Raw genomic sequence first — 22759 nt, forward strand, 5'->3', positions numbered from 1 at the left:
TTAACAACAACAACAACAACAGCTGGGCACAAAGGATGCCAGGTGGCACAAGCGTTAAGCCCTTGGCTGATAACTGAAAGATTGATGGTTGGAAACCACCGAGTGGCTTCATGGGAGACAGACAGCTTCCATAAAGATACTAGTTTAGGAACCCTAATGGACAGTTCTACTCTGCCCTGAGGGTCACTATGAGAAAGAATCAACTAGACAGCAACTAACAAAAACAACAACAGCTGTACAGACATTTTGAAAGAAACGTTAACCTTTGAAAGTTCTGTCTCTATTACAGGTGATCACTGCGTTAGGTACATTTGTGTATGGTAGTCATGTTCTGTTTACCCAAGGGAGCAGAGTTAGAATCCATTTTTTGTTGTGAGAAGAAACTGCTTGAAGATGAAAAGCTGTAACTTTCCCAAATATTTGGTATAAGACTAAGGACAAAGACCAAAGGAAAAGTCATTTGTCTTATCACTGATGTAAAAAACACAGCCTCTCATTTTTTCATGCCACGCTGTCTCCATAATCCATTTACCAACACAAGGATGGTGGTAGTGGTGGATGTGTACTGTGCAGTCGGCTCTGACTCATAGCGACCCCTGTATAGGGTCACTGAGACTGTAAATCTTCTGGGGAGCAGAAAGCCTCATCTTTCTCCCGCAGAGTGACAGGTAGATTCGAACTGCTGACCATGTGCTTTGTAATCCACTACGCTACCTGGGCTTCTTACAAGGATTCTGGGTAATGATAAAGATGCTAGAATGCTAAATTGAAGAAGAAACTACATTGATTCAAGAACACTGTTGAAATACAGTCCTTCAAATTGTCTGAGTGGTTGCAAAGCGAGTATCCCCCAAACTCGTGGAGAGCAGATGGCAGAAGAAAAGCAGTTTCTCTTTCAACAAGAGAAATGATGGCCCAGCTAAATTTAGAAGACTCTTCAGCTTTAACTTGGGACATCTGGGGAAATACTCAAGTCAGTTAACGCTCTAGTTTATAAGGTCCAGGGTAGCCCTCTCACATGGGCTTATGAAGAGCAAATATTACCAGGCTAATTTACCTTCCTTTACTAAAAGGTTTAAAAGTCTTGTCCATGGGAGGTCAGCAACCTGTATAGTCTCTCTGGATTTCAGTGCTGTTTTTTATTCTTTCACTGGGAACAGCTAGCTAGTCAGCTAGGAAGATTTGGACTGGCCTGTACTACTGTGTGTAGGAGAGTCCAGATAGGCTAGGGGCAGGGAGGTGAGCCCCGATGGTCAGTGCAGTGGATCCACACAGACTCAGAGGGATGGCTTGAATCTGAGTGGGACTCTCGTGCTTTGGGAAAGAGCCTGCCTTGTGAAATCTGTAATATTAAAGGATTCTTTCTGCTCTTTGAAAAGAGCTACTGCCAGTGCCTTTAAATAGCTCAAAAACCAAACCAAACTCACTGCCATAGAATCAATTCTGAGTCACAGCAACTCTGCATAGGGTTTCCGAGGCTGTCAATCTTTACAGGAGCAGAAAGAAAGCCTCATCTTTCTCCCACAGAGCAACTCGTGGGTTTGAACGGCCAAACTTGTGGTTAGCCTACAGTGCCACCTGTTGTTGTTAGCTGCCCTGACTCCTGATGGCCCTGGGTCTCATCTCCCTGCTGGAAGGTGAGAATTCACTGCTGCCTCCATCTTCCTTGCAGTCCTGGTGTGGCACCGCAGGATAAGCACTGGACTGCAAAGTCAGTTTGAATCACAAGGTTGGTGGTTGAAACCTACCAGCCACTCCTCGGAAACCCTATCCAGGGTTGTTATGAGTCGAACCTGACTCGATGGCATCTAACAACAACAACCATGTTCCTTAAGCCATTACCGTTGAGTTTAATTCCAAAGCATGTGATCACATGTGTTACAGAGTAGAAATGCTTTCAGAGGGTTTTTTGTTTGTTTGTTTTTTGCTATAATCTTTACAGGAAACCGGTTGCCAGGCCTTTCTTCTGCAGTGTGGCTGGGTGGGTTGGAACCACCAACCTTTAGGTTAGGTGTTGCTGTTTTTAAGTGCCATCAAGTTGGTTCCAATTCATAGTGACATGGTATAAAGATTCTGAGGAGCAGCTGGTGGGTTTGAACCACTGACCTTGTGGTTAGCAGTCCAGTGCTTATCCTACAGTGCAAACCGTTTGTGCTACCTTGAGCCTGTAGGTGCTGCCTGTTTTGTTTTCTAAGTCTTGTTCACCATGCTCAACTGTCTGCTGAATCAAAGCCAGCCTTTTCCTTCCTGGCCTATAGGGTTCTCTAGAACAGCTCTGCCCAATAGAAATGGAATTCCAGCTATACACATGATTTTCATTTTCCTAGTAGCCACATTTGAGCAGGTAATCCGAGAAGCTAGATTATATGAAGAACATTGGGATTGGAGGAAGACTCATTAACAACCCTCGATCTGCAGATGACACAACCTTGCTTTCTGGAAATGAAGAGGACTTAAAACATTTACTGATGAAGATCAAAGAGCACAGCCTTCATTCAGTATGGGTTGCACCTCAATGTAAAGAAAACAAAAATCCTCACCACTGAACCAATAAATAATATCATGATAAACGGAAGAAAAGATGAAGTTGTCAAAGACTTCCTTTTGCTTGGATCCACAATCAACACGCGTGGAAGCAACAGTCAAGAAATGAAGCAACATACTGCATTAGGCAACTCTGTTTCAAAAGACCTCTTTAAAGTGTTAAAGAACAAAGATGTCACTTTGAGGACTAATGTGGACCTGACCCAAGCCATGGTCTTTTAAATAGCTTCATATGCTTTGAAAGGTGGACAATGAATAAAAAAGCACTGCAGAAGAATGGGTGCATTTCAATTAGGATGCTGGAGAAGAATATTGAAAGTACCGTGGACTTACAGGAAGAAGTACAGACAGAATGTTCCTTAGAAGCGAGGGTGGTGAGACTTCATCTCTCATACTTTGGACATGTTATCAGGAAGCACCAGCCCTCCTGAGAGGGTCAGCAAAAAAGAGGACGACCCTCAACAAGATAAATTGATACAGCGGCAGCAACAATGGACTCAAACATAATTACAATTGTGAGAATGGCGCAGGACCAGGCAGTGTTTTGTTCTGTTACGCATAGGGTCACTATGACTTGGAACTGACTCAATGGCACCTTAGAACAATAACAAGTAGCCACATTAAACATGTACAAAGAAATAGATGAGTTTAATATTACTTATGTATTTTATGTAATCCAATATATCCAAAATATGTTTATGTCAACATGTATTCAAAATAAGCATGATTAATGAGATACTCTGCATTCTGTTCTTTTTGTTGTTATTGTTTTGTGTCTTCGAAATCCTACATGTATCTTTACATTCACAGCACATCTCAATTCAGACTTACCACATTTCAAGTGCTCGATAGTCACATGTGGCCATGGACTAAGGTATTAGACAATGCAGCTCCATAGTGTGCCTTGACACCACTGTCACCCCCACAAGCGAGACCTGCTTCTTCATTTAAAAAGTAATAATAGGAAAAATACAAAATAATAATGGCAGTCCAACTGACTGCTACAAGAACAAGCAAGTTGTTCGCCCAGGAGACATCAAGCCAAGTGGTTGGGTCCCCTTGGGAAAACCCCCCTTCCAAGACTAAGAGTCAGTGGGAATACACACTCTGACTGGTGACCACAGTGGTCATCGATAAGGGGAAGTGAGAGAAAAACTGCAATGAAGCTGCGAGCTAAGCCCTACAACATTCAACAGACTCCTGTGAACCTGGGTGGAAACCTGGTTGGCCAGCAGTGTGGCAAGACCTGGGGACTCTTGGGCCCAGAGTCAGTGTCATAGCCATAGAGGACTAGAGTGGAGAGTGAAGCATCCAGCTGATAAGAAGAGAGGGCATATGCATAAGAACACCCACACTTGCAGATAATACCCACTTGACCTGGCTTCAATGACTGGATGATCAGAGCTCAACTAGAAGAATAAAGAAGAGGGGGAAAAAAGTAATCTGATACAATTTGATGAACTTGACCTATACCTGTGGATGCAGTAGCTCAAAAGAGGGAACAAATCTGTACAGCAAGGATTATTCCCACCCCCTCCATACAAAGAGTAGACAGGGATGGGCAACTTGGACGTTGGCTACCAAAAATGGGGGGTGGGCTACAAAGTCAAGAAGTGACTGGTTTACAAGCTTTCAAGAGGGAACCTAGATCCAGAGGGCGTAGAGGAAGATAGAATCTCAACTGAGTAGTATCTAATCTGTCTAGGCAGGGCTGATGAAAGGAGATGTGGATAGCACTCATGTGGTACAATAGTGAATAATTACTATCAGGACTGACTGTGAGGGTTGGAAATGTAAAGTTAGAGGTTTTGTAGCAAAAGGAGGAGAGTGGTTGACTTTGCAGTCGAGGAGTGGAGGTCCCTGGGACCATCAATGGAGAAGAGCGGAGAGTGGGACCGTACCCAGAGAAGCAGTGACACCAGAGATGGAGACAGAGACAATGCCATGGAGAGATGGAGCGGCTGGGGACTCTAGACCCATAGAGGGAGAGGGGCTGTGTGCTGACGACTGGGGGAGCAGGCTTGCCAACCTTTGGTTTGTTGATGGTGCATGGAGGGGATTGTAACCGTGGCAATGAAATGATATACGATAGGATGAATGTAAAGCTAATGTTCTCCCATGTGAACTGTCACATAATTCATAATAAAACATTTTTAAAACCCAGTAATAATAATAAGGCTATGGTGCTGTGTTGTTTTATAGGACAGTCCTAAGGGAATGTGACATATGAAACTACTGTGTAAGCTCAAATTCTACAAAACGTATAGAAGTTATTATGGGAAGTAAAGTTATTATTGACTTGAGAGCCAGGTATATTTGGAGTAAAGTAACTTATAAGAAAGACTGTATTAAGAAGTTAAATTGCTGTTTTGAATTCACTTATGAAAAATTAACTCTAAGCAATGAATGAAAAGTATAAATGGATACTCTCAACCTCCCTTCATGATTATAATTTGGGAAGTAACTTGTCACATTAATACGGTTCTCTGAACATTTCAGTTCATCTGTTGGCCTCCCCCTCCCCCCACACACGCTTCAACATTTTGAGGACTAGATAGAGAGACATTTATTTTCTCTCATGAAATAGGAACTGGACTGATACCAAGAAGTTTATTACATTAAGGAGTAAATGTAACTCGTACACTTTTAAGGTGGGGATGGCATTCACAGTCATTTGGGGTTGCTCAATTCATTGCCAAGAATTGGAATCGACCCAAAACCAGAATGCCAATGATTCAGACACAGAAGCAATTTGTAAAAATCCCTCCAATCCAGATTATACAAGACATTTGTTAAGAGCACACATGATTTTAAATATTGGTAGGTTAGTTGCTCCAGTGGTTTCCAAATCTTATCCCAACTCATCACTAAACCAGGTTGCTATGGTTAGTTACTATCGGTTGATTCTGACTTGTGACGACCCCATGTGTGTGGAGAGTAGAACTGTTCCCTAGCATTTTGGAATTTTCCATAGGGTGACCTTTCAGAAGCAGATCTACAGGTCTTTTTTTTCTGAGATGTCACTAGGTGAGTTCGAATTGCCAACCTTTCAGTCCAGGGTTTAACTGTTTGCACTACCCAGGGATTTCATCCCAATCTAAGAATCCACTAATGTTTCTTTCATCATACCTTGCAGTGTCATTGGGATCGTCAGGATTCAGCATTGTTGTAGATACAACTTCTGTTTGAGTGGGGCTTGAAAAAGTTTGTGGAAAAATGGAATGAAAAGATAGAGGAATTTTCTCCCCTAGTATGAGTTTGCGGGAACCCTCTTGGTGGCACTGTGGAATCAGCACTGGACTGCTAACCACAGGCCAGCAGTTCAAAGCCACCAGTTGCGCTGTGGGAGAAAGCTGAGACTGTCTGCTTCTGTAAAGACTTACAGTCTGAGAAACCCCATAGAGAGTCACCGTGAGTCAGAAACAACTCGATGGCCAGAGATTGATTTCCTGGGGTTAGTATAAGTTTACTGTGTGGAAATAAAGTTGCTAAACTAGGTAACTTAAACAAACACACAAAACCAAAAGTCAGTACTGGAACGTGACCCCAGCGTTCCCAAGTTTGCCCAAGCCAGAAACCTCAACCTCATGTGTGACCCTTTCTCCCTTACCCATCCCTCTAATTAGTCACCACGTCTTTATGATGCCATCTCTGAACGATGTCTTTAATCTATAAATGCTGCTCCAGCCCCATTGCTTGCACTCAGACTCACAACACAGTTCTCAGGGACTATTGCAACAGTCTCCAAACCTGTTTTCCTGCCTCAAGCCTCAGCCTCTCCTCCACCCCACAATTTATTCTCTAACTACCAGCAGTACAGTCTTTCTACAACACAGATCTGATCATGCCACTCACCTAATTAAAAACATCAAGCTATTCCCAGCACCAGCAGATAAACTCTAACTACTTAACTTGGTGTACTTGAGAGTGTGACCCCAGCTCATTTTATCAGCCTAGCCTCCTGCAGTGTACACAGAATAACAGATAATCAGATCATTTGCAACACACCAGAAAGTCCTGTCCTTTTATGCATTTTATGCTTTCTTCACTGCCCACCTAGTGTGTGGCGTCTCATGATGTAACCAAACTAGTTGCCATTGAGTCAACTCGGACTTATAGCCACCCATGTGGATCAGGGTAGAACTGTGCTCCATAGAATATTCAATGGCTGGGTTTTTGGAAGTAGATCACCAACACTTTTTTTCTGAGGCACTACTGAATTGACTTGAACAGCAAACCTTCTGGTTAGCAATTGAGCACGTTAGCTGTTTGTACCACCATGATTTCCCCACCCTATAAAGCTTCTTCAGTGAGAAACCTGCCCTCACTCTCTTGTCACTTATTCTTTCAGTCCCCATTACTAGATACCTTATTCCTTTGTGTCAGGGACTCCTCAAAGGTGAACTCCTCTTTATGTCCTCAGCATGTAGCATTCTGCCCAACATAGCAGAGTTGCTCAATAAAAACCTATTGAATTCATAGAACAGAGAACTGATGCTATCCCCTCACTGTGCATCGTTTCTCTGCCCCAAAGGGGAAAACGGACGGATCTCAGAATTCAGTGTGATTTATGATCATCTGCTAGGTGTTTTATGGTGACAGTTTAATTCATAAACCTTTCTTTTAACTAAAGTTTAGGTTGTATAGTCCTATACGATTTTTCCTTGGGCCACAGGAATTATTCCCAGTCCTTACTTTTCACTAGAGTCCTGGTGTGGCTCTGCAGATTAATGCACTGGATGCAAAGTCAGTTTGAACCGCAAGGTCGGCGGTTCAAGCTCCTTAGCCACTCCTCAGAAACCCTATAAAAGTCGCTAGGAGTAGGACCTGATTCAACATTACTTAACAACAACACTTTCACTGGGTGCGGTGTCAGGGAAATCTATAAATGTAGTCAAAGGAACACCTGGAAAGATTTTTAAACTCTTTGACTTATAGGATATGTTAGGATTTATTTTTGTTGAAAGCATACCGTTCATTTTGCAGAATCCCAGACTACTGGACCTGGGATAGATTTTAGCCAGGACCCCTTTAGGAGCCCAGGTGGTGCTGTAGGATAAGCACTGGATTGCTAATCACAAGGTCAGCAGTTCAAACCCACCAGCCACTCTACTGGAGAAAGAGGAGGCTTTGTGCTCCCATAAAGATAGCCAGCCTCGGAAACTATACTGGATCGCTACCACCAGCACCATGAGTTAGAATCCACTTAATGGCTCTGGGTTTAGTTTAGTGTAGTACTTTCACCGTGTGGTTATGCATAGTGTATTGTCCAACACTAGGGGGCGCCATTTCTACAGGTTACAAAGAGAATGAACCCACTTCCCCTCACTCAGGATCTGTATCCTGCAAAGCTTTACAAGGCAAGCCCTGCTCATCAAATTCTTCCTTTTCAAATCAGGACATTTAAGTAAGTCCTAAGAAGTAAACAGGTTTGCTCTGGGTCACACAGATATTTATTTCATGGTGAGTCCAGGCAATAACCTACCCCCTCCCTGCCTCTCAATTATTCTACTAATCCAAATGACTTCTGGAGACCATGAAAGGAAAAAAGATATGATTTGCCGCAGTAGTATGGATAATGGACAATATGCCTTCCGCTGAACATGAAACTTAAGTCATTTAAATTGTCTGCTCTAGCTTTCTGCCCCCACCCCCACCCCCCATACCCCCACCCCCACCACCACCTCCGATGCTTCTGGCCTGGTCTGGCTGACAAGACTTCCACATTCAGCGGGTCACACTGCTGTTCCCAGGACTCCTGCAGCTGTTGCACCTTGCTGCCCTTGCTGGCCCACTCTCCTGTAACCTCCTGGGGGCTTCTCTTTTTGGCATTTTGTGCTGCGTTAGCTTTACATCACTACACAGGTGGCATGTTTCTTTCTTTCCTTCTGATATGCAAACCAATCTATCAGAGCCCTTTGGCTGCTGTTCATTGAGCCTTTGGTTCTTTCTTGCTGTTCATAGTTGCTGAGAATTGCTGCTACTTTGTGAAAAGTTTTCTTTTTTATTCTTAACTGTTTTATTCTGGACTTAGGGTTTTCTGAATGCTGGAAGATGCCAGAAAAGGATGACTCCAAATAATTGTGATTCTATTCCTATCATTTCCCCTTTGTTGTTGTGGAGTCATTTTTGACTCAGAGCTGCTGAGTATAGGGCTTCCAAGGAGCAACCGGTGGGTTTGAACTGCCGACCTTTCTATTAGCAGCGCAGTGCTTATCCAACAGCACCACTCCAGGGCTTTACTCTCATTTAAAATGAAAATATTGTTTAGGAGGAAGAACCTTGGTTAGAATGCACATAAATCAGACACTTAATCTCTAATTGTTTGTCTCTGTCAAAGTCTCTGTATTTGAAAAACAGCCACTCCTTTCTCCACCCCATTCTCCTCATTCTCACCACCAGTGTCAAGCCAACGGAATAGGCATTGTGGTAGGTTCGGCTGAGCCTGAATAGAAGGCTTGACCCCTTGAACCAAAGTCCTTCTGCCATAATGGATGAACATACTGTTTCCTTGAGTCCTTTGTTTGTTTGTTTTTTAAAGCTTTTATTGTGAATTGAGTGATAGTTTACATGGCAGAACATTGGTTTTGCACTCAACCAATCGTATTTTGTTTCATTTGCAATGATTACAATCCCCTCCATGCACCATCGGTTAACAGATATATTTACCTCTATTCCCTCTTTCTTTCTTTTTTTTTTAATCATTCAAGCTGGTGGATCTTTCTGAAACTGGTTGCTCAATCAGTTAATCAGTCAAGACGTACACACAGAAGAGTTAGGTCAAAAACTAAAAAAACAAACAACAACAGTAATAGTTCATAGTTGCCATTAGTCGACGTTGATTCGGACTCATCGAGACTGTTATTAACTTGTTAGAGATTTGATATTTGCTGTTTCGTGTTGTTTGCCCTTTACATATTGTTTATTGGATAATCAGAAATTTCTTTGTAAACGTTTGGTTTTCAGGCTGGTTGGAAAGAAAATCATGCAACATTCATGAGTGAACTAAAACATCTTCAGGCTTCTGGACTGACTACTCTTGGTCATGCGCTGAGATCCTCATTTGATTTGTTAAATCTCAATAGATTGATATCTGGAATAGACAATTATGGACAGGTAAAAAAATTTTTTTGAGTGAGTATAGCTCATTCATTTTGATGGCTTGGGGTAAAAATTTAAAATTGGGCTTATTACCAAGTTTTCTGCTGCTTATCATAAGCTCCCAAAGGAGGTTCATAAACCTTTGGAATTTATATTTTTGAAATAGCCTTCATTATGGCTCTTGTATGCAACTTGATTATGAAACAGCAAAGATGCCTATTGTTAGATATCAGTGGAAGGGACCAACACCTTGCTGAGGACTTTTGAAGCCCTTCACACTCCCACTCCTCCACTCCAGTCAATGCAAAAGTTCTAGATTCAGAGGAAGACCAAAGAGCATTTGCTGCTGTTACTGGTGTCCTTTCCTAATCTCAAAACTCTGATCATAGTAACGGGTCACTCTCAGGTTGCAGGACACAAGTCCCGAGCAGTCACCTACTTATGACAGAACTGCAACTCAGGTGAATCATGAGATATTTGGGTAGATGATACTGCTGCTATCATCTCATAAATCTCAATTCTTTTATGATTGCTTGGAGATGGGGGGAGGGGGGAGCATTTATTTGAATGTTATACAGTAAAACCTGTGAAGGCCAGAACCCGTGTAAGGAGAAAACCTTTCAGAGGAGGAAAACATACAAAATTTCCACTAAAACGAAAGATAGAAGGAATTCAGGGAAGAAGCGCAGAAAGTGTTGTTACATTCAGGGAGTGCAACCAATGTCATGAAACATGTGCATAAATTATTGCACAGAAAACGAATATTCGCTGTAAACCGTCACCTAAACTATAATAAAAATTGAACAACAACAACAAAAGAAAACGATAGAAAAGTAGTAAAACTGTACCTTGTCTGACCTGGAAAAGCAAGGCAATCCCCGTTGGGTTCTGGCTCTCACAGGTTGCACTGTATCTCGGGAAGTTCCCGATGATAAGAATTCCTCAGTTTATACTGAACGTCATCTCTTCAAATATTGTCACTTTGATCCCCACCCACTCCTGTCCCTAATCTTTTCCTTCTTACTTACCCAGGTAAATTAGTATTTTATCATACACTTGAAAGATCACTGGTAAGGCAAATGTCAAAGTTTAAATAAAATTGTATAACTTTACATGGCTCTAATACTTTTTAAATGTATTTTAGGGTAGAAATCCATTTTTTTTAGAACCATCTATTTTAATAACCATCACAGATGGAAACAAGTTAACAAGTACTGCTGGTGTTCAAGAAGAGGTGAGACTGAATTTTTTTTAATTTCATTTAAATGGCAGAGAACATACAGTTTCTTTCTGTATTTCTAGTTCAGAATAAGTTCTATCAAGTCTTCAATCTTGGTAATCCATGAAAGATCGCTTCGTTTGATTGAATGACATGAAAGAAAGTGAACCCTTTTAATTCTTTCTTCACTTAGGTTGTTAAACTGAACCTTCTCAATTTTTGCTTTGTCAGCTTTATCTTCCATTGAATTCACCTCTGCCTGGAAGTGAACTAACCAAAGAACCTTTTCGTTGGGATCAAAGGTTATTTGCCCTGGTGTTGCGTTTGCCTGGAGTGGCTTCCACTGAACCAGAGCAACTAGGGAGTGTACCGACTGATGAGTCTGCCATCACACAGATGTGTGAAGTCACAGGAGGTGATGGTGATATTTAATAGTTTTGAAGAGAGAATTCAGGGAGGTAGTGTATGCTGTTGCTATCAGTTGTTGTGTACATAGAAAACAGAATGAAACATTGCCCAGTCCCGTGCCATCTTCATGAACATTGCTGGGTTTGAGTCCATTACTATTACTTTACACCCTGGTAACAGCTTGACGGCCGTTCAAGCTCACCCAATGACACCATGGGAGAAAGACTGGGCCATGTGCAATCATAAAGATGACAGCCAAGAAAATCCTATGGGACAGTTCTATTCTGTCACATGGGGTTGCTATGAGTCTAAGTTGACTTGATGGCACCAAACAACAATACTTCAAAAATGTGGTGTAGGAAGGAAATTCCCTTCTTTTCATTAAACACGGCATTCAATCTCTGTTTTTTCTCAACTTAGTCAACAAGGATTTAATTTTACTCTGCTGCTTAAGATCATCATGCTGTGATGTTTACTGGCAATGAAACAATTGTTTCAAGTTATATTTTAGGATGTCCAATGCTGTTATTATGAAATAATATTTTGTTGGATCGAAACTGTGTTATTTGCGTTTCCTTTTGGTAAAGGTCGCTCCTATTGTGTCAGAACACAAAGAATGCTGAATCAATGCCTGGAATCTCTAGTTCAAAAAGTCCAGAGTGGTGTCGTTATTAACTTTGAGAAAACGGGACCCGATCCACTTCCTGTTGGCGAAGGTACAGTAGTTTGTTTGTTTTTTTATTCTTTTCTTTTCTTTATTTATTTAATATTTTATTGTGAATTATGTGATAGTTTACATGGGAGAACATTAGTTTTACATTCATCCTATTGTATATCGTTTCATTGCCATGGTTACAATCCCTTTCATGCATCATCAATCAACCAACCAAAGTTTATACACTACAAACCTGTCCCCTGGTCGTCAGCACACAGCCCCTCTCCCTCTCTGGGTCTAAAGTCCCTAACTGCTCCATCTCTCCACATCATCATCTCTGCCTCCATCTCAGGCATCACTGCTTCTCTGGGTAGGGTCCCTCTCTTCGCTCTTCTCCCTTGATGGTCCCAGGGACCTCTGTTCCTAGGCTGAAAAGTTAATCACTCCCCTCCTTGCTACAAAATGTCTGCCTTTACATTTCCGACCCTCACAATCAGTCCTGATAACAATTATTCACTATTGTATCATAAGAGCCCTATCCCCATCTCCTTTCATCAGTCCCGCCTAGACAGATTGTATACTACTCAGTGGAGATTCTACCTTCTTCCATGCCCTCTGAATCTAGGTTCCCTCTTGAAAGCTTGTAAGCCAGTGGCTTCTTGCCTTTGAAGCCCCCCATTTTGGGTAGCCAATGTCCAAGTTGCCCATCCCTGTCCTCTCCATGTGTGGAGGGGGTGGGAAGGATTTGTTCCCTCTTTTGAGCTACTGCATCCATACGTGTAAGTAGTTTGTTTGTTTTTTTGAAGCCCTACAGTCTTCACCTTACACGTGTATTTGAATGATTTTAAACTATACTTCCAAAACTAGCTCCCAACTAGCTCCCATCCAAAGAACATAAATATAATAAAGAACAAACAACTGCCATTCATTCATTGCCTGTGTGTACATTGCAGGAGACCAAATTCTAACAAACTGAATTCTCACAAATCTTCCTTAGAAATTCTCTTCTTTCCCCTGTTCCAGTCTTAAATGACAGTGAACCACTCAGTTCTCCTGTCACAAACGGTGCAGATTCAAGATGGTGTCCCATGAGCTAGTGATCTTGGTTTTGGTCTTGCGAAACCAAATGTGCCAGGCCATCTGTGTTTGTTTCTGCATCGCAGCAAGACTTTTTGAATGTCTCTCTAAGAACTGCTAGTGCTCTCTAAGACCCTCTGCTAGCATTTTCCAGGTTATTTTTAAATTTCAGAACTTCTCTCTCTCTCTTTTTCAAATGAGATTTTATAGAAAGCTCAACATGTAAAAATAGGTAAAAGCAAAAGGACTTATTGAGTCCCTGGGTGTTGCTTACAGTTAACACACTTGGCTACCAACAGAAAGATTGACGATTTCAGTCTATCCAGAGGTGCCTCCAAAGAAAGGCCTGGGGAACTACTGCAAGCTCAGCCATTGAAAACCCCGTGGAGCACAGTTCTACTCCGACACACATGCGGGTGCCGTGGCAATTGGTTGTTGGATACTTTTGGAAAGGGTCCATATCCCCATTGCAAAGCTTCTGTCAAGCCCTGCTGTAGGCTTCTCCTCATTTCTGTCCATTCACACATCTATACATGTGCTTACATGGACTCCATAATTGCTATGGTATTTGTCTGATCTGATCCATACGTTTTAACCACCTCGGTCACAATCAGTAGGAAAGAAAACAAGGTGGCCAGAGGATACACATTTCAATCTGAAGCAGTGACTCTTTTGTCCCTGACCCTTTTCTCATCATTTCTGAGCCCCTTTGTAGAGCTGTTGGAACATATAGACCCCCTAATCCCTATGCTTGTGTTCAGTACCTTAGTGTGAACAAGGAATTTTCCTACTGAAGTCCTAATATCAAATCCATTTGATGTCATGTAAACAGCTCAAAATTTCTTTCTAGTTTCAGCTCCCCTTTGTCCAGAGTTCTGAACTTTTGAGATTCTGATGAAAGCTATTAACTCTTTCTTCAGAAAACTGTGCATCCCTAGAATTGTGAGATCAACTTCAGGGGGCATCTCTTGGCTTCCTGAAGCCATTAAATTAGTTTCTAGGGCTCCATGGACCTGAGTAAATCTTCTGGTCTGATGCCCATTAAGGAAAATGAGACTAAAATGATTATGGCATATTGTTTATAGGGAGCAGTGGTTGTTCTGTGGTAGAATTCTCACCTTTCATGTGGGAAACCTGGGTTTGATTCCTGGTCAATGGAACTCATTTGCAGCCAGCACCCATCTGTTGATGGAGGCTTAGCTATGACACCAAAATCACAAACAACAAAAGACAAAATAGATAAATTAGACTTCATCAGTAAATATCTTTTACAAATACAATTTAGACTAAAAAATCATTGCATAAATGTTAACTAATTCTGTCTACTCTTGTTTTTGAGGGTAAATGAAATATGCTACTTTAAAGAATTAAAATGCATTCCGGATGCAGCATTTCTCATTTAAAAACACTCAGTTTTCATGGGATTTTAATGGGGGTTGGGGAGTGCACAATAAACTAGATGCTTCCCTTTGTGCCCCCTCCAATTATTCAGTGATTAATGTATACATAGATCACATTATCAGCATCCCTTCCTCCTTTAAATGAGTGTAGATAATGTTCATGTTGCCTTTATGGTCAGTGGGTCTAACTGTTTAGTAAGGGATACCTTTTTTTCATCTAAATTTGCATAGAAAGAATATCTAAATGGGGCTTATGATCTATTTTGTCAGATTCCAAATATGTAAACATATACATGGGATTGAACAATTGGACTTGCTTACTTTGTTAGTGTTTTGTTGCACTTAATTTAGAAACCCAGCTTGCAGAAATTCAAAAGCTAGCCTTAAGATAATTTCCCACAGAACCGCATATTCTGGTTGTTGTTATTGTTGTTATGTGCCGTGGAGTCGATTCTGACTCACAGCAACCCTGTATAGGATTTCCGAGGCTGTAAATCTTTGCTGGAGCAGAAAGCCTCATCTTTCTCCCGAGGAACAGCTGGTAGTTTTGAACTGCTGACCTTAAGGTTCGCAGCCCGAACCGTAACCACTACACTAGATTGAGAATAAGGTATGGGGCTGAGTGGAAGGAAGGTTGGAGGCTGGATTAGAACGTATGTGAAGACAAAGAGGTGCTAGAGACAACATTCAGAAAATCCTAGTAGAGTTGCTTTTATTTTGGTCTTCTTCACCCATTTTTCATGAATCGTTTTTGTTTTGTTTTTAGCTGAAAAAATTTTTACAAGCAGATCAACAGCTTTAAAAAAGAAACCACACTTTAATCTGTCTTTTGTTTAACTTTTAGATGGACTTATGGATTCATCTAGGCCAAACAATCCATTTGCTGCTCAACCCTGGCATAGCTGTCATAAACTCATTTATGTACGACCGAACTCCAAAACTGGTGTTCCTGTTGGACACTGGCCAATTCCAGAATCTTTTTGGCCAGATCAGAATTTACCTTCACTAGTAAGTTTCATAAAACAAAAGGTAAACATCATTCTGTGTGTCTTGTTGATTGCATCAATTTGCTGATTACAGAAAGCCATTTAAAATAACTTCAAAGATTTTAAGTCATACCACAGGCAAGGAAGTCTTCTCTTCTCTTCTATGCTGTCTGTCTCGTGCTGGAAGTCTTAGCTCATGACTAATAATAAGATAGAACTTTCTTCTCTTCCGGTCCTTTTCACCCTTGTCTCTGTTTGAACATTAAAGCATTGTTAGTGTGATGCTGTTGTAATGTGTGAATTGGTTTTTATACTCGATGGCACACAACAACAACAACAACAACATGTCTTAAAAAGTAATGTATAGCCTCTGGAAAATCAGACGCAGTTTTATGCCTTGTATGGGCTCTAGAAATCATTCTACTTATTCTCAGGGAGTCGCCTTCATTAGACACCTAATAGAACTTTGTGGGCCCACTTTTTATCTGTTTTGTAACCGATGGACTACTGAAAATCATTTAAAAAATGATCCCTAAGCTGTGGGCTAATGCATCAGACTGCAAAGTCGTTTGAACTGCAAGGTTGGTGGTTCAAGCTCACCAGCTGCTCCTTGGAAACCCTATACAAGGTCACTATGGGTCGGAATCGACTCGACAGCACTTAACAACAACAGGAACATAAGGAGCCCTGGTGGAACAGTGGTTAATTGTTCAGATACTAACCGAGAGGTTGTGGTTTGAACCTTCCAGTTCCATAGGAGAAAAGGCCTGGTGATCTGCTTCAGTAACAATTGCAGCCTACAAAAATCTATGGAGCAGTTATGTTCTGTCATCTGGAGTTGCTATGAGTTGGAATTGGCTCAACAGCACCCAACAACAAATACAAAGGAAAGACTTGTCTATTTCTTCACTGTGTTTTGTAAAAGAGGATGTGATGTTGTTGTTGTTCCTGGTACCAGATGAGTTTCCTTTCATTCAGTGTCTGGTGGTGGTGGTTATGTGCTGTGGAGTCAGTACTGACTCATAGCGACCCTGTACAGGGTTTCCGAGGCTGTAAATCTTTACAGGAGCAGAAAGCCTCATCTTTCTCCTGCGGTACAGCTGGTGGTTCTGAACTGCTGACCCTGAGGTTCGCAGCCCAATTCGTAACCACTACTCTCCCAGAGCTCTTGCATTTAGTGTCTAGTAATAAGGAAAATAGCCTAAAATCCCACTCCCTTGTTCTTCTTCTTCTCTCTCTCCACCCAATAGAAAAAGGCCTGAGTAATCTCTCTTGTGTGTGTGTGTTGTTGTTAAGTGCCGTAGAGTCTGTTCCAACCCATAGCGACCCTGTGTAGGGTTTCCGAGGAGCAGCTGGTGGGCTTGAATCACCAACCTTGTGATTCAGACCTACTTTGCAGTCCACATTAACCCACAGCAGCACACCAGGAATCTTGTGTGTGGAGAGAGGCAAATAGATCATGACTCCTGGTTCAATGCCTCTGTCTAAGTTATAGAAAGTGTTGTTATAGAACTGCATTTTCTCCTGGGTTATTGGTTTTGGGTTCATGTCTTTCTCCAGGAGTGGCCATGAAAGGCCTGAAAATAGACTGAAGAGCCATTGCCCTCGTTCCCTCAGGGCTCCAAGGTGTCGCTTCTGTCAAGTTTCAGTGCCTGGTTACCCTCAGCCCTTTCACCACCCCAAGTAAATATTGTAGTTGCCAATTTACTTCGTTATTGTTAGCAGTGGGGCTTCACTTGTGGCTCTATTGTTTTCTACATGTTCAAATCTAATAAGCCAGAAATATCTCACCAACTTCATTAAAACAGAAATTTGGAAGACCCAGAATAGAAGAAGTGCCCACAAGTAGCTCATGCATATCTGTCTCATGTCACCATTCCTTCGCCTTTAAAAGCACTTGTCCCAAAATATCATATATGTTTGTAAATTGTAGAGGCAAATGAACACTTTTTAAAAGGAAGCAGACATTTTTCCATAGTCAGATTAACTTTACAGATATCCTAGCAAGAATAAGCTAGAGCACTCCTCACCCTGTCTCGCTGCATTACTCTTACTGTTGTCTTACCCTCTCTGGCACTCTCCTTTCCCACAACCTCCATCTGTTAATCAAATGGCTTCTCAGAACTGGACTACAAGGCTAATTACATCCACAAATTACTGCCTCCTCTGTCATGAGACCAGAAGGACTGGATGGGGCCTGGCCGCCAATACCATTTTGATCAGGGTGACGATCACACAGGGTGATCACACAGGAGAAAAATGTTCAACAGAACTTCAAATTCGTAAAGAATCCAGAATTACTGGATTTATTGAGACTGGAGGAACCCCCACATCTATTGCCCTGAGATGCTTTTAACCCTTTAACCAAAACTATCCCTTGTGAATCTTTAAACTTAACAACAGTTTAGCTCAATTAGAGCACACCTGTATGCCCTGAGTATTGCAGTCTTTTAAGCGATTCTATATATAAGCGCAAATTGATCATAGTAAATAAAGCATAGATGAGAAGTCTGAGGGGTTGTGTGTGTGAATCTAAGCGAATGGTGATGAAAACAATCGGAATAGAAATAGTGTGATTATGGACAGAATGAAGAATGTAACCAAGGCCACTGACCTGTGAATGGGTGCATGTTGTGCTCTGTGGGTTCTCTACTCATCTGCTCCAGTACTCCCAGCACACAGGCCTTTACCGCCCAGCCAAAAGCATCCCAAGCCCCCACTTTGCTAGGCAAGCGTGTGGGTGTGAGACAGCTGTAAAATTCAACTGGGTCCCCAAGTTGTGAAAGACTCAATAATGGTCTCTGTTGTGCCCTTTCTGTGCCTTCACTTATTAGTGGCTGTAATTTTGCCATGACCTCATTAGAAAATGTCATGGACTTCTTTCTCATTCAGAGTGTAGGCAATGGTTGGAGGTTACAAAATGGATTTCAAATTCAGAGTTCAGCCTACGGTTCATAATGAGCTCTTAAACGATATTGAAAAAATTTTTACATTTCACTTTAATTCTCAATCTGAATGTTGTCATCTACTTTTCCTCTTCCAACACCAGGTGCCTGGTGGAAATGAAGAATCTAAATCCCTTTTCAATGGAAGATGTTGGTGATGCCCAGGGCTCTAGTAACCCTCTTTCTGGAAACACTAGTCTGTAGTTCAATGATGGGTGAACAAAACAGAAAAGAGGTTGCAGAATTGTCAGAAAAGGAAGCTAACTTGATAACTGACTATATTTTTCCTCTTGTCTTTTAGCCTCCACGAACATCTCATCCTGTTGTGAGGTTCTCCTGTGTAGATTGTGAGCCAATGGTCATAGACAAACTTCCCTTTGACAAATATGAACTTGAACCATCTCCTTTAACTCAGTACATCTTGGAACGAAAATCTCCCCATACTTGCTGGCAGGTACTTATCCTTAATCACTCTGGGAGCTGGGAATTTTTAAGGAGTTTCAACAGTTAATCTGGAAATAATCTTTCTCACAAATACTATCAAATACAAAACAGGGTCAAGCAAATCATTAAGGCAGTAGACTCTGATGTAACCTATGCATTGAAGAATTTTGTGGAAGCCTTCCCCCCGAAGGTTACCTGAAGTTAAGAATCCCTAAAGTATGAGGATTATGGTGGTTCCATGATAGAATTCTCGCCTTCTGTGCAGGAGACCTGGGTTCAATCCCCAGCCCAAACACTTCATGCACAGCCTCCATATGACTGCTAGAGGCTTGCGTACCGCTATGATGCTGAATGGTTTCAGCAGAGCTTCCAGACCAAAATGGACTAGGAAGAAAGTTGTGGTGATCTACTTTTGAAAATCAGCCTATGACCACAGTGGTCCATTCTACAACCTTTCATCAGGATGGCCGGGGACTACACAGCATTTCATTGTGCTGTGGATGAATGGGGCTACCATGAGTCAAGGGCCAGCCTGACGGCAGCCAACAAGTTGAAGGATGTAATCCAACTCAGGTATGGCTTCTGCAGCTGAAGCAAAAGACTTTGAGTTTTAACTTGGCAGATTGGAAGTCCAGGATCTTTTGATCAGAGAGCCATAAGCTCTGAAACTAATTTATATGTTGATGGAATATATTCAAACTCTTCTTCCTATCATATAAATCACACTGATGTGTGCAGCAAAGATTTTACTGGGGTGAGGCAAATGCATGAAGATACCACACAATGATTCATCCAAGTGTGAAACTTCAGCCAGGAGAGTTGGCAAATGGGCTGACAGATATACCTGGGGATGTTGTTTTATGAAAATCTAGGCACTGCCTTTTTATTTGGATAAAATCAAAAGTATTGTGAGGATTTCTGTTCTATTTATAAACCACAGGACCATATATAGTCAGTGATTTTTAGGTTTTATTTACATAAGAAGCACTTCAAGACTGTATTCTGTATCATCCTAAAATGTGTGATTATTGCTACTAGCTGTCTTTAAGCTACTTAAGTTCTTCCAGGATATGAAAAAACAGGAACTGGCTTAAAACAAGGATATTAAAGTGCTCATGTGTTTACATTGTGAAGAATGAGAATTCCAGAACACTTAATTGTGCTCATGCAGAACCTGTACATAGACCAACAGGCATTTATTCTAAAAGAATTAGGGATACTGCCTGGATTTAAACAGAGGAAAGTCGTGCATCATGGTTGTATCTTTTCACCATACTATTTAATCAGTATAGCTGGAGCATATGAAGAAGATTGGAGGAAGTCTCATTAACAACCTGCAATAAGCAGATGACAGCCTTGCTTGCTGAAAGCGAAGAACAATTGGGTAACTTACTGATGAAGAGCAAAGACTACAGTCTTCAGTATAGATTACACCTAAGCACAAAGAAAACAAAAATCCTCACCACTAGACCGATAAAGGAACTCTGATAGCGTAGTGGTTACGAGTCGAGCTGCTATCCTCAGGGTCAGCAGTTCAAAACTACCAGCTGTTCCGTGGGAGAAAGATGAAACTTTCTGCTCCTGTAACGATTTACAGTCTTGGAAACCCTGTACAGGGTCGCTATGAGTCGGCACATAACAAAAACAACAACAAGACCAATAAACAACATAATGATAAATTGACAAAAAAACATTGAAGTTGTCAAAGATTTTATTGTACTTGATTAATTCCACAGTCAATGGAAGCAGCAGACAAGAAATCAAGCAATGTATTGTATTGGGCAAATCTGCAGCAAAAGACCTCTTGAAAGTATTCTACAGCAAAGATGTCACTTAGAGCACTAAGGTACTCCTGACCCAAACCATGATATTTCTAATTGCCTCAGCATGCAAAAGCAGAACAGTGAATAAGTAAGCCTGGAGAAGAATTATGGTGTCAGTGAGGAATAGTGAATATACCAAGAACAAACACATCTGTCGTGAAAGAAGAACAGCCAGAATGGCCTTTAAAAACAAGGATGGTGAGACTTCAACATACATACTTTTTTTCGACATGTCAAGAGGGACCAGTCCCTGCAGAAGGATATCATGCTTGATAAAGTAGTTGATGGTGTTGTTAAGTGCCTTCGAGTCGATAACGACTCATAGACACCCTGTATAGGGTTGCTGATGAGTAGCTGGTGGGTTTGAACCACTGACCTTCCTGTTAGCAGTCCTGTGCTTATCCTACAGCTCCACACTAGGAATCCTGATAAAGCAAATGGTCAGTGAAAAAGAGGAAGACCCTCAATAAGATGGTTCAACACAGTGTCTGCAACATTGGAATCAAACATGGCAAGTATTGTGAGGATGGTACAGGACCAAGCAGTGTTCTGTTCTGCTGTACATGGGGTCAGAACTGACTCGATGGCACCCAACAATAACACAAAAGTGCTAGAAACCAAAGGATTTCACAAACATAATATGGAGCAAAAAAAAAAAAAATGCCAGACATAAGATGACATGTTATATAGGGACACATTTTATATAAGCCTAGACACAAGTAAAACTCACTTGCTTGTGTTGGAAGTCAGGAAGAGGACTTGAGGGTTTTTTGGTCAGGTTCTGTTTCCTAACCCATGTGGTGGTTACACTGTTTATTCACTGTCTGAACAGTCACTGAGCGGCATACTTCTTTGTGTTTTTATACTTCAATAAAATTCACCCTAAAAGAGCTAGAAATTCGAGATGTGAATAATAGAACAGGAACTTAAAACCAAGATTGTTGTTGTTGTTAAGTGCTGTTGAGTCGATTCCGACCCATAGCGACCTGTACAGGGTTTCCGAGGCTGTAAATCTTTACAGGAGCAGATAGCCTCATCTTTCTCCCATGGAACTGCTGATAGTTTCGAACTGCCGACCTTGAGGTTTGCAGCCCAATTCGTAACCACTACGCTACGAGAGCTATGAGGTTTAAATTTAGCGGCTGAAAAAAATGCAATGGAAGCTAATAAAACGACACATCATATTTCCCCCCTAAAATAAACCCTCTTTTTCTATATAGCAAGTTCTTCACAAACCCAAGAAATCCCGTTGTCATTCCTTCCCCAGTGCCTTATGTTCCTTTTGGTTAGGATAGTTTCCATGTGATAAATTAATGGGAGTCAAAAAATATGTTAAACAGGGAGCCAGGAAATTTAACAAAACCATAATGGCGACTGGATTCTAGCCCTAGGTCTCCCACCAACTTTGGACCATATACTTACTTTTTCTGGACTATATAGCCTCCTAAAAGTGCTTTCCAAGCCCACAATTTTATGAATCTGTGTATTGTAAGGTATTTGGAAAAACTCAAGAAGCTTATGCTAAAGAGACTAGGAGAAAAAGAGAGAGAGAAAAGGAGGTAGGGAGAGAGTGAGGAAGGAACGAAGGAAGAGAAAACCCAGGTCTGACTCTGTGTATGAGAGTTTTAAAAAATTCTTTATGAGGAACAGCCCCTGCCCCAGCTCTTCTAATACGCACACTTAGGAAGTAGGAGGACATACAGGATGTTATATTACAGCTCGAGTCCTGGTGTGGCTCTATGGGCTAATGCGCCAGACTGCAAAGCCATTGAACTGCAAGGTTGGTGGTTCAAGCTCACCAGCTGCTCCTTGGAAACCCTATACAGGGTCGCTATGGGTCGTAATCGACTCGACAGCACTTCACAACAACAACATATTACAGCTATCTTTGTCTCTATTAAGGTTCAAATTAAGACTCGAATTCTGTCTAGAATCATGTTTTAGCACAGCTCATTGTTTCATGGAGTTATAAATTACTTCCTAGTAATTTATAAAATGTATTCCTAGCTATGATAAAAAGGAGCTCTGGTAGAGTAGTGGTTATGAGTAGGGTTACTAATGTCAATAGACTACATCTGTGGAAAGAGAAGATGGAAAAGCTCCATATCATCAGTGAAGACAAGACCAGGTGCAGACTATGGAACAGACCATCAATTA

The 22759-nt window shown here is 41.4% G+C and overlaps 1 protein-coding gene across 1 annotated transcript in view; it reads left to right on the top strand.

Annotated features, from left to right (window-relative positions):
• The window catches only part of DDX26B (DEAD/H (Asp-Glu-Ala-Asp/His) box polypeptide 26B), an 85644-nt gene that overhangs the window by 26445 nt on the left and 36440 nt on the right, over positions 1-22759 (top strand). The window contains exons 3-8 of the mRNA XM_006877440.1: positions 9511-9660; positions 10790-10879; positions 11096-11279; positions 11860-11988; positions 15249-15412; positions 18637-18789. Coding sequence (XP_006877502.1) covers positions 9511-9660; positions 10790-10879; positions 11096-11279; positions 11860-11988; positions 15249-15412; positions 18637-18789 — 870 coding nt within the window. The remainder of the gene's footprint in view (positions 1-9510; positions 9661-10789; positions 10880-11095; positions 11280-11859; positions 11989-15248; positions 15413-18636; positions 18790-22759) is intronic.

Source organism: Chrysochloris asiatica, unplaced genomic scaffold (assembly GCF_000296735.1).
Source record: "Chrysochloris asiatica unplaced genomic scaffold, ChrAsi1.0 scaffold00498, whole genome shotgun sequence".
Taxonomy (NCBI): domain Eukaryota; kingdom Metazoa; phylum Chordata; class Mammalia; order Afrosoricida; family Chrysochloridae; genus Chrysochloris; species Chrysochloris asiatica.